A 15,668-nucleotide genomic window follows, 5' to 3' on the forward strand; every position below is an offset into this window, starting at 1 on the left:
TTTTCTTTTTTCCCCTCACCGAATGAAACCCACTCTCTTCAGGCATCCCCGAGCCCGGTCCCGCACCCTGCAACCCCATCTGACCCATGCCTGCCTCTTTATCCACTGAGGCGGAGAAGCCACGTCCTTTCCCATGATGTGGAGAGGCCCCCTGGAGAACCTGGAGGTAGAGTGGTACAGGGCCAGCGGGAGAATCGGATGCAGGCTATCAACTTCGGGGTTCGTCAATCACAACCGGTAGGATTCTTCATCCTTTTTCATCCCTCTCCCCCCAGGTTCTACAGGTGCTGTTGGTCAAGGGTCGTAATGTTGGATTAGAATCACAATCCTGGCCAGCTGTTTCCAAGCAGGGTTCATTTAAGGAGTTTAAGTCTGGCATAGGTGTTGTGTATGTACTTGCAGCTCATCCCCGGCTTGTAACTATTCTGTAGCATGAGAAGTTGGATGAGAATGTTGTTTCGCAGTTATTTGATATAGACGTGTAAACGCAGATTCCTTATCTTTGAATTTCCCAGGCATCAGACTGGATCCGGAAGATTTTTCTTCAAGCAATACTCCTGTAGACGGCGTATCTCTGTGTTGTGGTCGTCTGCGCTGTAGTGATGTCCGCATCACCTAATATAGGCACCACCTTGGCGAGCTGACTTCTGTTATTTTCTTTCTGCCCAAGGCAAGCGCTAATCTCTGAAGAGAGCTACCCCCTTTCACTTTTTGACAGGCTTTTTTTTCGATGTTTTGTTGACACCCCAACCCCTTTTTCTTGGTGTGTAGACTTTTTTTTCTATTGTGTCTAGGAAGACTTCTGGATTCAAACCATGCAGCGCCTGTCACTCTGCCGTGTTTGTGACTGATCCACACCTGGTTTGCCTCTGGTGCCTGGAGAGCAAGCACGACTCAAAGTTGTGCTCTGACTGCGGGCCATGACTCCGAAAGCTTTGAGAGAGCAGTCTGCACTGTGTCATACAACTCCTAGGAGGTCTCTTTTCCGCTCCCGGTCGAGTGGAGAGGAGGGTCTGGGCACAGCTGAAAGACCCAAATCTTCATCCTCCCACTTGAAGTCGTCGGGTAGGACATGTAAAAGGCATAAGAAACACAAGAAGTCAAAGCGTGCTTTGACTACTCCCTGTCCCTTGAACGATGCAACGGAGGACCCTCTGCATTCTAGGCCTCGTTCTTCTGCACCTGCTCCTGGGACTGTGCCATACTTCACAGCGTTTCTGGAAGCCTGAGCAACCCCCACCTAATGTAAAGAGTTTTATGATGCCATGTGCCTCATATTTGGGCGGCCTGACCCTACCGTCAGGCTTTTCAGGCACTCTAGACTAAGAGAAGGCCTTCATCGGATTTCGCACTGGTGGCTCCGGCGCTGATGTCATCCACATAGATCCTGGATTGTACCTGGTTCTGCTCCGATTATACCACTGCTACCTTCCCCAGTCTGCCCCGATTCTGATGCGCCTAGCGCTGCTTGTGTCCTCCATCGGCACCAGCCCCATTCTGATTACCGACGACCCGGAGCTGGTACCACATTGACCTATACCGGCGCCGATAGAACCTCCAGATCCTAGGTCATCTCCTGAGCCCTATTCTGAAGGGCTATGAGTGGAAGAAGATTGGGAGGGGCCACTGGACCCTTGAGAAGATCAGCCTTATTATGAAATGGACTGGTGAGAGGAGTCCGGCGAGGCCAGTGTACTGAACACTTCTCTAGATTCTGGTATGCTTTCATAACCTACCGTGGCTATGGAGGAGGGAGCGTCATTTGCTATGGTGGTGTGAAGGGCCGTATCTTCGGCTCCCTTCTGTGGCGATCAAGATTAATATCTTGACTGAGGTCTTGCAGCCAGGTGTATCTTCTTTGCTACCCTTTAATGAGGCCCTCACATATGTCCACTGGGTATCTGGTCCAAACCCAGCACAGGGGCTCTTGTGAATAGCATAATCGCTGACCGCCCCCTCACTGCTCCGGTGGACCCAAGCTTCCTTACCACCCACACTACCCCAGAGAGCTTGGTGGTCCAAGCCTCTACCTCTAATGGCACGTTCCTGTCCATTCCCCCGGACAAGGAATACAAGAGACTGGATAGTTGGGGTTAGAAAATGTTTCCTTCCACCAGCCTTGCGGTCGGTGAACACCGCATGCTGATTGGACTGCTATTCCTACTGTCTGTGGGAAAAGGTTGCACATGTGCTGCCACAGGTCCCGGAGGAGGCCCGGGCCATCCTCTCTCAATTGGAATCAGACTGGAGAGATGCAGCAAAGTTCGCCATCTGTTGTGGTCTCAACGCAACTGATTCGCTGGGAAAGTGCAGCCTCATTGCGGGCAAGGACGTGGCTCAATCTGACCCCCGTGGTCGAGCGGCCAGAGGTCTGGTAAGTATACCCCCAGCCTCTGCCTCCAAACCCTCCTAGTCTTGCTCTTAAAGATCATGGATGACCAGGATAGGTGGGTCCTCCAGGTAATCTGAACGGGCTACTTCCTCCCCTTCGAGATTACTCCTCCCTCCATCCTATGACCGGCTGACGGAGGATCATCTTATTTTGCTTCAAGAGTAAACCTTGACTCTCTTAGCCAAGGGAGCCATAGAGAGGGTTCCGGCAGCAGAAGTCGTCTGTGGTCGTTATTACTCCTACTTTTTAGTCCTGAAAAAGGGCAAGGGTCCTATCCTAGATCTACAAGCCCTCAACTACTTCCTCAAAAGCAAAAGCTCAAGATGCTCACATTGGCTCAATTCCTGTCTGTCCTGGACCCGGGAAACTGGATGGTAGCATTGGACTTGCAGGACGGCTATTTCCATACTCCTGTCCTGCCTGCTCATCGGCCCTACATGCGGTGTACGGAGATCATGAGCATTTTCAGTACACCATGCTCCTGATTGGTCTTACCAGCGCCCCTCAGGTGTTCACCAAGGTGATGCCGGTGGTTGCAGCTCATCTACGCTGATCAAGGGTGTCAGTCTTCCCCTACCTCAACGACTGGTTGTTGAAGGCAGGCACACTCCAGGCTTTCTTCTCCCAACTTCAGGCTACCGCGGACCTACTGCACTTGCTGGGGTTCACTATCAACGTGCCGAAGTCACACCTGATTTCCTCTCAGAAGCTCCCTTTTCATCTGAGCTGTTCTTGACGCAGTGCAGTTTCGGGCCTATCGTCCCAAGCTGCAAGTCCAGGATATTCAGGCTATGATACAGAGGTTTCAGCCTCTATCCTGTATTTAAGGGAGAATGACAGAGGCGGCTGGGCCTCATGGCCTCCTGCATCCTGCTAGTGACCCATGCAAAGCCCATAATACAGGCTCTACGGTGGGACCTGAAGTTCCAGTGGGCGCAGCATCAGGGCAGCCTCTCCGACATGGTCCAGACTTTAGAGGGAACTGCACAGGATTTGCAGTAGTGACTGACACAGCACGATTGGATCACAGGCAGACCCCTCTCCCTTATTCCGACCAGATCTCACAGTAGTGACAGATGCTTTACTTCTGGGATGGTACGGCCACCTGTGAGAAGTGGAGATCATAAGACTCCCTCTATCAAGTCTTTGTACACCTGCCGATGGAACAAGTTTGTAATATACTGTACAGAAGAGTCTTTTGACCCACTTTGTGCTTCCCTATCAGATATTTTACTTTTTATTTTAACCCTTCCGAAGCAGGGCTCTGCTCTGGGCACTCTGAAAGGGTACCTTTCAGCTCGGTCTGCATTTCTGCGGCTTTCAGACCAACCCTCTAAATTTAAATCTCCCATTGTAAATCTATTTCTCAAAGGCATCGTACATATGTTCCCACCTTCCCCTTTCATCATGCTGCAATGGTTCTTTAATTTAGTTCTCACCTTCCTAATGTGCAGAGGTTTAAATGGAACGCACAACTGCCCTCTCCAGCTGCTTACCATTAAGACAGCCATTTTAATGGAATCACATCCGCCAGGAGGGTGAGCGAATTGCAGGCTTTGTCATCCAAGCCTCCTTACCTGACAATATTCTCTGACAATTGTTGCTTCAAACTACTGCCTTTTTCCTACTGAAAGGGGAAACACCCTTCCATGTAGGGCAATCTGACACCTTGCCTCCTTTCTACACTCTTCTGCATCCCTCGAAGGAAGAGGAACAACTTCACCGTCTGGATCCAAAAAAAGCGTTGTCATTCTACCCTGACCGTACTAAAGAATTCTGGGTGGCCGACCAACTCCTCGTGGGGTACGTGGAAGCTAGGAAAAATCTAATTGTGCAGAAGAGGACTGTCTCTCGACGGGTCGCCATCTGCATCAAGATGTGCAATGCTCTGGTTAATAAGCAGGCTCCTGAAGACTTAAGAGCTCATTCCACCAAGCTACGGCTTCATCACGGTGTTACAACGTGGAGTTCCAGTCCTCCACATTTGCCAGACAGTAAACGTGTGCAGGAATGCTCAATTCACTAAGTATGACTGCCTGGACAGTCCAGGCCGCAGGGATGGATTTTTTGGCTGCTCTGTCCTGCAGGACTTTCTGGTCTAAACGTGCCTGCAGTCCCTCCTCCAGGGATGGTGTTGCATGGGTATCTGTTCAAAGATAAGGAATCTGCGGCTAGATGTCTCTATCAGATGGACAAGTTACTTGCCTTCGGTAACACCTTATCTGGTAGAGACCTAAGCTTGCCTCAGATTCTTTACTGATTCTTTACTGAGCCACCCACCCATCCTCCCTGCAATGCAGTCAGATTGTTAGGGCCAGGGCTGTTCCCTGTCAGGGCCCTAGTTGTTCACAACACACCAATGGCCATGCACTTCATAGCTCTGCACTTCGGCGTGGAAAGTAACTGACGTCAGCATGCCGAGGTGGTGACGCGGACGTCCCTACGGCGCCAACTATGTCATGCAGAGCCGGCCAGCGCCACCTAAGGGCATGCAGGGATATTGCTGGAAGAAAAATCTTCCGGATCCAGTCTGACGCTTGGGAAATTCAAATGGAAGGAATCTGCGGCTAGATCATGTCGCTACCAGATAAGGCGTTACCGAAGGTAAGTAACTTGTCCTTATGCATTGCTTTAGTGTCGTGGGGTTTAATCATGACAGACTCACATAAATGCGTACACTTTATGCGCAGAAAATGTGATAGTGATTCTGTAGTTATGGGTTGGTCAGAGCTTCCATTGACCTATTCAAAAGGCATTTTTTGTTTTGTTAAATATGGCACTGTTTGGCAAATCTACACACAAGGTCGAAAAAATTAAGAAAAAACTTTAGATTTGAGGTCAGCATGCCAGTTCAGTATGCCAGTTCAGTGAAGATTAATCGAAACGGAATGAGGCAAAACAGTGGAATGCATCATCTGCTGGGCCTGTGAGTAGTCCTGCAGATGTCCACCAGACTGCAGGGTTTCAGAAACCCTGTGAGAGGGTTAACAAAAATGGTGAAAAAGTGTAAGACTTTGGTAGTGACCAGTCCTGCACTGCATTTTGGCTTTGCCACGGAGGGGTTGGCTGTCTTCAGTCAGTTTGCTGGGCATCGGGCCTTGTGGCCATCCTGTGCTGCTCAAGCCCGGTACAAACTATGGAGCTTTTGAAAGGAAAAACAAAAAGACTGTATGGATCTTTTAAAGAAAATGTTTATAAAACACATTTGGCCTCTGGCCAGGCCACGGACCGTTCTCACCCCCAAGTCTATACACCGTGGGGTTGGCCATCTGTGACACCATGGGCATGGGGCTAGCGGCCATCCATCACTTTGCTCAGTCCAAGGCCCGCCGCATTGCTGGTTTGGTGCAGGACCCTGTGACCACCTGTGGTATATGAGGGACAAAAAACCCCCCAGTAATTCACTGAACCAAAACGGAGGGTAAAGTAAAGTTAGGGTTAGCTTTGGGTATAACGGCTTAACATATGTTTAGAAAAACAGTGGTGGGGGTATCCGACTGGGCTATGGGGCGCATTCTTGGAGTGCACCAGCTTGTGCCCCCATTTATCAGCTTCTTGAGCCTTGGGCTGTGAGAGGAGTTGATGAATGTGACATTTTGGAGTATGAGCTATTGAGCCTTTGAGCCAATGTGCATCTGTTCTACCTGTGGTGGCATGCCGGGGTGTGTACATGTTGGAACAGTGGCGACATCCATGGGCTTGAGACCAGAGGACGTAAGGTAGGCTTCCTCAGTGGCACTGGATGCTGCAGTGTACCGACAGCAGAAGCGAATGGCAGTGTGTGTATTCATATGTATGCACACCATTGATGAGCGCGCAGATTTGCAAAGAGACGTGGGAGACCAAAGTGTGTCCATGGAGAAGGTACAGAGGTTCCAGAGGGTAGAGGATCAATATGGCAACAATACTTGATTTTAAATGCCTAACTTTGAATGTGAGAGGGATGCACACAATGAGAAAGAGCCACCGGGTAATGCTTATTTAGTGCGGAGGGGGGGTGCATATAGCCTTCCTGCAGGAGACCCATATTAATCGAGCGGGGGGCAGCGCACTGCTGCGAAGATGGTGGGGGCAGGTCTATTGCACAACGTATGCAACTTTTGCTAGGGGAACACTAATATGGGTTAGACCAGGGGTACCCTTCCAGATGACCCGCCAATTTACTGACCCAGTAGGGAGGTTTGTGGTGGTTGGCGGGGGGGGGGAGGGGGGGCGACTGAACGGTTTGGATGTAATGTTATGTAGCATATACACCCCTAATGTTAATCAGATGGCCTTTTTTTAATCACCTTTTGGGAAAACAGGCACCTTACCTGACTGGCCCTGTGATATTTGGAGGGGATATTGGTGATGAGAGTAATGTGCATTGCCAAACTGGCGGGTGTATGGAAGACATTGCTGCGTGAAGTAGAGTTGGCAGAAAAACGGCTGCGAGGGGCGGAGCGAGAGCAGCCTGAGAACCCAGAGGTGCAGAAGAACTGTCAGGGGCCAGGGAGGAGGTGGTGAATCAGATAGAGAGGTTACGTTGTTATGATCACAGGGCTTACCTGGCACGGGCGCACGCGGAACAGGACAAGGCGAGTACGCTGCTGGCTTGGCTAGCCAATCTGGCACCCCGGGGCACACTTATCCTGGCATTGAACTCTTGATGGGAACTCCGGTCTACACCCACAGAGGGATTAGCGGTTTGTTTTTAGAGTATTATGATGGCTTATATAGGAGTCGGTCGAGGGGCACTGACTACGCCCTGGAGGAATTTTTGGCTGGTATAACATTGCCACGGCTGGAGGAGTAGCAAGCGGAATCATTGAGGCAGGACATCAAGCAGGGGATATTGATTTACTAGCTCCAAAATTGTTGACTGTTTATAAAGAGGCGCGGGCAGGCTCCCAACTTCTATGAGGGAGGCTATCGTTGTCCCGCTTCCGAAACCGGGAAGGGACCCATTAGATAGACCAATTGGCGTATCGCCCGTTATCTATGCTGACGTCTGACTATAAAATATTTAGCAGAATTTTGGCGACTCGGCTCCTACCCCACATGGTACAATTGGTTCATCGTGACCAGGTGGGTTTTATCCCGACCCGGAACACCGCGACTAATGTACGACGCCTCCTCCGCATATTAGATGCAGATCACGGGGATACTCCCAATGCTGCTGTACTATCTGTGGACATAGAGGAGGCATTTGATAGCCTGGAGTGGCCCTATCTGTACCGAGCTATGCGTGCATTTGGCCTTGGGGAGGCATTTGTGGGATGGGATGGGACAGGGTTACTGTACAGTACCGCGACTGCAAGGGTGCGGACGGGGATGGTGATATCCTCCCCTGCTCAATAGGCCAGGGAACGCGACTGGGATGTCCACTGTCACTGCTGCTGTTTGCGTTGGCCATTGAACCGCTGGCTGCACATGCTAGAATGGGGCGGCACTACCAGGGCCTGGCTTTGCGGGGCAAGGAACAGTATATATCCTTATATACTGACGATCTACTTATTTTCCTGGCCAATACAGGAGAGGCGCTGGAAGGGGCGACAAGCCTGCTGCGGTTGTTCGGAGGGATTTCGGGGCTGGGGGTTAACTGGGGGGAAGACTTGTCTCTTCCCGGTGATTCCTTCAGTGGCAGGCCCTGCTCAGGTAGCGGGAATTCTGTGGGTACCAAATTGCTTACCCTATCTTGGGACAAAAATATATCATGCACCTGCTGATTTGCTGGAAGCGAATGTGGGATGGGTCTTACGTGGACTGCGAGGAAACCTGCCCTTTTGGAGTGCTCTGCCACTCTCGGTAGCTGGCATGGTGGCGCTCCCCTGCCTGCTATATTACTTTAGGACATTGCCAATTTGGATACCGGGGGCAATCTTCAGGCAGCTTAGATCCATGGTTAACGGCTTCGTATGGGGCAACGGCAGAAAACGGGTGGCTTTGCCTAAAATGATGAGACCGAGAGTGAATGGGGGTCTAGCGGTGCCAGACTTTGAACTTTATTACTTGGCGGCTCAGCTGCAGTGGCTCACTCAGGCGGTGGCTCAAGAGTTTCGGGGCCCAGATGGTTCAGAGGGTTGGTGGCTTCCGCATCACGTGCTATCATTTACCCTATTACAGCAACGCTTGCACATTTGGTCACTTACTGCTGAAGAGCGGACATTGAGACAGTGCTGGAACCGGAGCCAGCGTAGAGCCGGCATTAGTCACCCGTATGCTCCGGAGATTCCCTTGGGCATGTGTACTGCCCTCCTGCGGGGGGGGGGGGATTGGTCGACACTGGCAGACTGGGAGACGATGGGTGTTCAGGTAATGGGTGATTTGTACGAAGATGGGGTATTACTACCTTTTCAAACGCTGCGAGACCGGTATGACCTGCCGCGAGGGGATTATTTGCTGCATGCAGCCCTGGTTTCGGGGATACAACGCCATTGGTAGGAAGGGCTTTTAGTACCACGGACCTCTATGGCGTGCCAATATGTAGTGATGGTGGCGGGGACGTTTAAGGCAATTACTTGTATCTACAGGCGACTGGTCACAGAAGGCCTGCAACCACTGCAAGAATTACAGAGAAAGTGGAAGGTGGATCTCTGGAAGGAAATACTGGAAACAACGTGGGTGCAATTAATTCGGAGGGCCTGGAAGAGTACTAGGAATGCCAGATTTCAATGAATACACTTCTTTATATTACATAGGGCTTATTTAACTCCGGCCAAGATTAATCAGTATTTTCAGACAGATATCGCCCAGTGCCCACGCTCTAACTTAGAGGGGGCGGAGTTACATCACATGCTGTGGAGTTGCGGACAGTTAGGAACGTTCTGGAAGGAGGTAGTCTTACTGGTTTGTGGAGTTGCGGAGCGCCACATAGACACTGACATGGGCAAATGTGTATTGCATTGGTTCCCGCATACTCCCAAAACAAAAATCATGAGCACGTTTCTGGATCTTGGCCTACTGCTTGCTAAGAGAGAGATCACAGCCCAATGGAAGTCAAAGTGAGGGCCTAATATAGGGAAGTGGGAATCGGAGCTACTTAAATGGGCTAACAGTGAGGGCACAGTTAGATTGCAACAGGCTATACGTGCTAATAAGGTGTAGGCGATGGAAGCAGCCAGCTCGTGGGATGCCCTAGTAATAGCAATACAGATACCCGAAACGGACTCTGAGGTGGGCCCTGCTGGGGAGGCTCCAATGGGTTCCCCTTCATTGCTCATAGAGCAGGGATGGAACTATTGGCTTAGCCTTGTGGTGAATGACTGGGGTATTGTAAGATGCACCGGGAACAGTAGGTATTGTCCCACAAATATCCCGAAACAAGACACGAAGGAACCGATAATAATATTGAAATATGCGATTAGGGGCCTGGACACACCAGATGCAGAGGAAGGGGGAAGGGAGTTTGATTGCAATGGCTTATTGTTATTTATATGACTCGCACGGTCAAACATTTGCATTAAGTGGCTGACAACTTGCTCCTAATAACACATGCACAGGCACACCAAGATGTCTGCAGTGAAGTGACAGATATTACACCGAAACTGTAACGGAATAATGGTTTATCAAGAGAGAATGTGGGGACACTAGGACTGTTAATATGATGTAAAGTACAGATGTTAACCGTTGATGTATGATTGCCATGCGTTCTGCAAAATAATAAAAACAGATTTTAAAAAACCAACATAATTAAATAAGACAATAAGAAAAACCACCCCCGCCCCCCTGTGGTAACCCTCCCTCCATCCCCACCACTCCTCCCAAGTAGTGAACAGGCATGGCGATAAGAAGAAGAAGCATCAGCATTCCTCTAGGAAAACATTGATACTAATCTATATATCTGCAATCAGCAGGTGAAGTTTAGGCATTTTAGTTAACAATTAGAACCTTATGTTCTGAATCTATTAAGAGATCATAATACTACATCTATTACACTTAACTTGAACGCACAACTGTGATTTGTAGTACATTGAAAACATTAATGAGCCGCTAAGAATGTAAGCTATGGTAGTCTGCAGAGTTGTTAATTCTTGATGTATAGGCCAGTATGAACTTGCTTGTGTATTATGATGCTCCTATGAATATGGTTGACATTGTGTTCGTCATATTGATCATTTTGCTCTGAACCTTAGAGCCAAGGACGTACAAACTAGTGAGCTTGGGAGCTAAGAGAACAAAGTAGAGACAAATAGGCAGCACACTTACGTAGCACACTTGTAACAGCAATGAAGTGTGGTAGTACACTTGTAGCAGTAATGTTGTGTGCTATTACCAGGTTGGGGGTTCTTAAGTTTTGGCACAGACAACCTGGGGAGCAAATTCCTGCCAGAGTATGTGATTATGAACACTACAAAACAGTTACACTATAACAATAGCTTACATGCGTGTAGTCCTTGTATAAATCTATGAACCTTAAGACTGTGCACTATCTAGAGCTGACAAACTCTTATACACAGTTAGAAGTTAAGTTTGGACGTCTTAGTAGGTAAGATGTGGTTTTGATGAGTCCCTTGAACTAGAACGCGATATTTAGCTGGACCAGTAAAAGAGTATTGGTAGTTCAAGGCCTTAAGTCTCGGGCGTAGGGCTAGGAAGCCTTTCCTTGTTTCAACTGTGGTCTTGAAGTAGTCCTGAGATATTAATGTGTTTTTGCCCTTCCATAATATGTGGTTTTGTTTCCTCATGAAGGTTTTAATCAGCTCAACAGGTTGGTATTTAAGTGGCTTACATACGATTGGTCTCTGAGATTTCTGCTTTGGGATGTTCCTCGTAGGCACTCTGTGTGCCCTGTCGAATTCTTGAGGTGTGGTGAAAACCAGATTTGTGACTTGTGTGAACCATTTTTCTAGAAAGGCGATACATGATCGAGCTGAATCTTCTTTACCCTCCAGGGTTCCAAAAATACGGAGGTTTCCACGTCTGTTCCTCTCCACCAAATCCGGGAGGAGCTTACTCATTGAGGTCGTGGTAACACTGAGCGCCTAGAAGGATTTGCTTAGTTTAGATTCAGAACTTCCAACTGACTGATCCTGCTTTCTGCTTCTGCAATTCTAGAGTTAGTCATTTTCATGTCTTGACTGATTGCGTAGATTCCACTTTGCATAATATCAATATTGTCTTTTGTTGATTTAGCTAGATCATGTACGTCTGTACGTTTTTTTAAGATGGTTTACATGGTGGAATTGATGTCTTGCTTATTTTTAGTTGGAGAGTCAGGATTTGGTGAGTTGGCTTGCACTCTCTTTAAGCCTGCTTTTTTTTCTTTCTCTAACATTTTTACGCTGGGGTGGTATTCGTTATGGAGCTTGTTTGAGGGCAGCTTTGCTGGTTTACTCTCCTCTTGTTGATCTGAATTGATCTGCTGGTTCTGCTGTTCCGTTTTTATTATCACTTTTTATTATCATTTGTATGTAATGTCTTTATCTAAACTCTATATTTCTTCTTGGTTGGCCTGTTATATGCGTTATACTGCTGCAATCTGCTTTTTATTCTTTAGAGTTGGGCCTGAGAGATGATGTATACTCCTAATTCTCTGTTGTGGTGAGCAGAAGAATAGGTCGCATTGAGTCAGTACCACCGACCCCTATAGCCTCTGAGAGTGCCACTTCCAGCACCGAAACCAGTATTTCCTTACCAGTATTTTCCTTATTTTATTTTCCTTACTATATGCCTGATCTTTATTCTGGTTATGTCTGTTGTCTCTGTTACATCCGTTTTACCTCTGATTATTCTGCTGTTTCTGTTGTGTCGTCTGTTATATGCTGTTTTTTTGCTGTTCTTTGCTGTTTTAGCCTGTTTTTGCCTCTGTTTGCTCTACTGTTTTTTGTTTTCTGCTGTTCTCCTGATTCCTCTCACAATATTTTGCTGCTTTCCTATCTTTTATTGGAGACTTCTGCCATTTTGTGAGTCTTGTAGTTTTAGATTGTATGGTGGGCAGTGTTTAGATGCTTGCTTACTCTTCTACACACGTGTTGTTGCATGTCCAAGTTGGTAGTGCATTTTAGTGTTGTGGGTTTCATAGATAATGGGCGGGTGACATCTTGTTAATAGCATTCGCGTGCACCTCACAAGCTTGTAATAGGGGATTAGTAAAATGGAATATGTGCTTACTACAGCTCCCAGGAGATTAACACAGGCGCTGTATTTGCGATGGTGTCCCCTTATATAGTAGCGTTGGCCCTCTGCTAGTGGTCTTACTTCTAGGGATCGTTAGCGTCCTCCATATTCGAGACAGGCAACAGTTAGGCGATGACGCTCCAGTTGGGTTGTATTAAACATCCCTGTATACTTCTTGGCCCCGTTTAAATAATTGTACTTGTAGAGTGCTTTAGTGTTAGATTTATGTTGATCCTCTTTTAGTGACCTTAATTTTAACCCCTTCGATGCTCATGACGGAACCCAGCCGTCATGAGCCAAGGGTGGCCTGTGCGCTTGAATGCTGGGTTCCGTCACGACCACGCCCGCGATTGGAATGTCCAGCACAGGGCTGTAATTCCTGACACAGGCAAGGTATTAAAGATCGACTTTGCTAGCGTCCGCCATGTTAGGATCAGGCATACTGTCAAGCAATGACTCGTCGGTTGGATTATAAAAGAATTCTTTACTCTACAAATTTGTGACCTTACTTTTAAGGAGCTGACACTGCTGATAATCAGTAGGCTGTAGCTATAGCTTCCGACTTAGAACATCAGTATCTCCTCGGCTGCGCTCGGTGAGGCAGGAGAGACCCAGCTGCTTCCACATGCTCCACATCCAACACTGAGTGCGTGCTGTCTAATCTCAATGGGCTTGAAAGTGGCCCGCATCAAGACAAACTGCTGTATCGTCGTTGCTGCCTTATTAGTGAGCATATACCGCAGAAATATCTTGGAGAAGTTGTTTTCCTGTGAGGAGGTGCAAGCTCAAGCCGCAATCTTCCTCGCCTCCAAACCACGCTCCCAAATTTGAGATGTTTTTAAATGGGATTTCCTGTAATAAATCTATTCAAACCGATGAGCCTGATGAATCCATTTGCTAATTGCCAGTTATTTAACACAAATTGAACAGCCATTCAATCCTAATTTACAAACCCTAGCACAGCCATCTCCGTATGGTTTACATATGTTCGGTCTGTTCAGTAATGAGATGCGAAAATACCTTTCAAGGAATGTCTCGGCTAAATATTCCATAATGTAATATGAGGTACTGGTGTAAAACCTAAAGAAAAAAAAACAGGAAAATATACTAACAACTCTTGTATGGATTCTGTTTGTCAATACTCTTGATGAACCTCTTAATGACATAAATTCATTATACTTTACACCACTCAACGCCACGCCACCCTGCTTTACGCCACGCCACCCTGCTTTACGCCACGCCACTCTGCTTTACGCCACGCCACTCTGCTTTACGCCACGCCACTCTGCTTTACGCCACGCCACTCTGCTTTACGCCACACTGCTTTACTCCACTCAACGGCACGCCAATCTGCTCTACTCCACTATGTTGTAGTCCATTCAACACCACTCTGCTTTACGCCACACTGCTTTACTCCACTCTGCTTTACTCCACTCAACACCACTCTGCTTTATTCCTCTCCACTCTGCTTTATTCCTCTCCACTCTGCTTTATTCCTCTCCACTCTGCTTTATTCCTCTCCACTCTGCTTTATTCCTCTCCACTCTGCTTTACTCCTCTCCACTCTGCTTTACTCCTCTCCACTCTGCTTTACTCCACTCTGCTTTACTCCACTCCACCACACCACTCTGCTTTACTCAACTCCACACCAATCTGCTTTACTCAACTCCACACCACTCTGCTTTACTCAACTCCACACCACTCTGCTTTACTCAATCCACACCACTCTGCTTTACTCAACTCCACACCACTCTGCTTTACTCAACTCCACACCACTCTGCTTTACTCAACTCCACACCACTCTGCTTTACTCAACTCAACGCCACTCTGCTTTACTCAACTCCACGCCACTCTGCTTTACTCAACTCCACACCACTCTGCTTTACTCAACTCCACACCACTCTGCTTTACTCAACTCCACACCACTCTGCTTTACTCAACTCCACACCACTCTGCTTTACTCAACTCCACACCACTCTGCTTTACTCAACTCCACACCACTCTGCTTTACTCAACTCCACACCACTCTGCTTTACTCAGTCCACACCACTCTGCTTTACTCAACTCCACACCACTCTGCTTTACTCAACTCCACACCACTCTGCTTTACTCAACTCCACACCACTCTGCTTTACTCAACTCCACACCACTCTGCTTTACTCAACTCCACACCACTCTGCTTTACTCAATCCACACCACTCTGCTTTACTCAATCCACACCACTCTGCTTTACTCAACTCCACGCCACTCTGCTTTACTCAACTCCACGCCACTCTGCTTTACTCAACTCCACACCACTCTGCTTTACTCAACTCCACACCACTCTGCTTTACTCAACTCCACACCACTCTGCTTTACTCAACTCCACACCACTCTGCTTTACTCAACTCCACACCACTCTGCTTTACTCAACTCCACACCACTCTGCTTTACTCAATCCACACCACTCTGCTTTACTCAACTCCACACCACTCTGCTTTACTCAACTCCACACCACTCTGCTTTACTCAACTCCACACCACTCTGCTTTACTCCTCTCAACGCCACTCTGCTTTACTCCTTTCAGTGCCACTCTGCTTTACTCCTCTCAACGGCACTCTGCTTTACTCCACTCCACTCAACGCCACTCTGCTTTACTCCACTCCATGCCACTCTGCTTTACCCCACTCCGCGCCACACTGCTTTTCTCCATGCCACTCTGCTTTACTCTGCGCCACTCTGCTTTACTCTGCGCCACTCTGCTTTACTCTGCGCCACTCTGCTTTACTCTGCGCCACTCTGCTTTACTCCGCGCCACTCTGCTTTACTCCGCGCCACTCTGCTTTACTCCGCGCCACTCTGCTTTACTCCGCGCCACTCTGCTTTACTCCGCGCCACTCTGCTTTACTCCGCGCCACTCTGCTTTACTCCGCGCCACTCTGCTTTACTCCGCTCCATGTCACTCTGCTTTACTCCACTCCTACCTATTTCTTCTTTTTCGTCACCAAACAGGTAAAGCTATCCACACAGTTCCACAACACAAAATTCAACTCCACACTTTTTCAATCCACACCACATAATTTGACACCAAACCACATAATACAATTCAGCAACACCATTACACACAGCATACATCTAATCCACAGCACACAATTCAACATTGTGCCACAAAATTCAACCGCACACCATATAGTTAAAC

At 48.1% G+C, this 15,668-nt stretch overlaps 1 protein-coding gene across 2 annotated transcripts in view; it reads left to right on the top strand.

The window, feature by feature from the left end:
* RMND5A (required for meiotic nuclear division 5 homolog A) overlaps positions 1 to 15,668 on the top strand; it is a 272,396-nt gene that overhangs the window by 70,375 nt on the left and 186,353 nt on the right. Inside the window, exon 3 of one of the 2 annotated variants that reach the window (XM_078678673.1) lies at positions 43 to 237. The exons of the other annotated variant lie outside the window; for it this stretch is intronic. Coding sequence (XP_078534799.1) covers positions 43 to 237 — 195 coding nt within the window. The remainder of the gene's footprint in view (positions 1 to 42; positions 238 to 15,668) is intronic. 2 annotated transcript variants of the gene reach the window in all.

Source organism: Lissotriton helveticus, chromosome 2_2 (assembly GCF_964261635.1).
Source record: "Lissotriton helveticus chromosome 2_2, aLisHel1.1, whole genome shotgun sequence".
Lineage (NCBI taxonomy): Eukaryota > Metazoa > Chordata > Amphibia > Caudata > Salamandridae > Lissotriton > Lissotriton helveticus.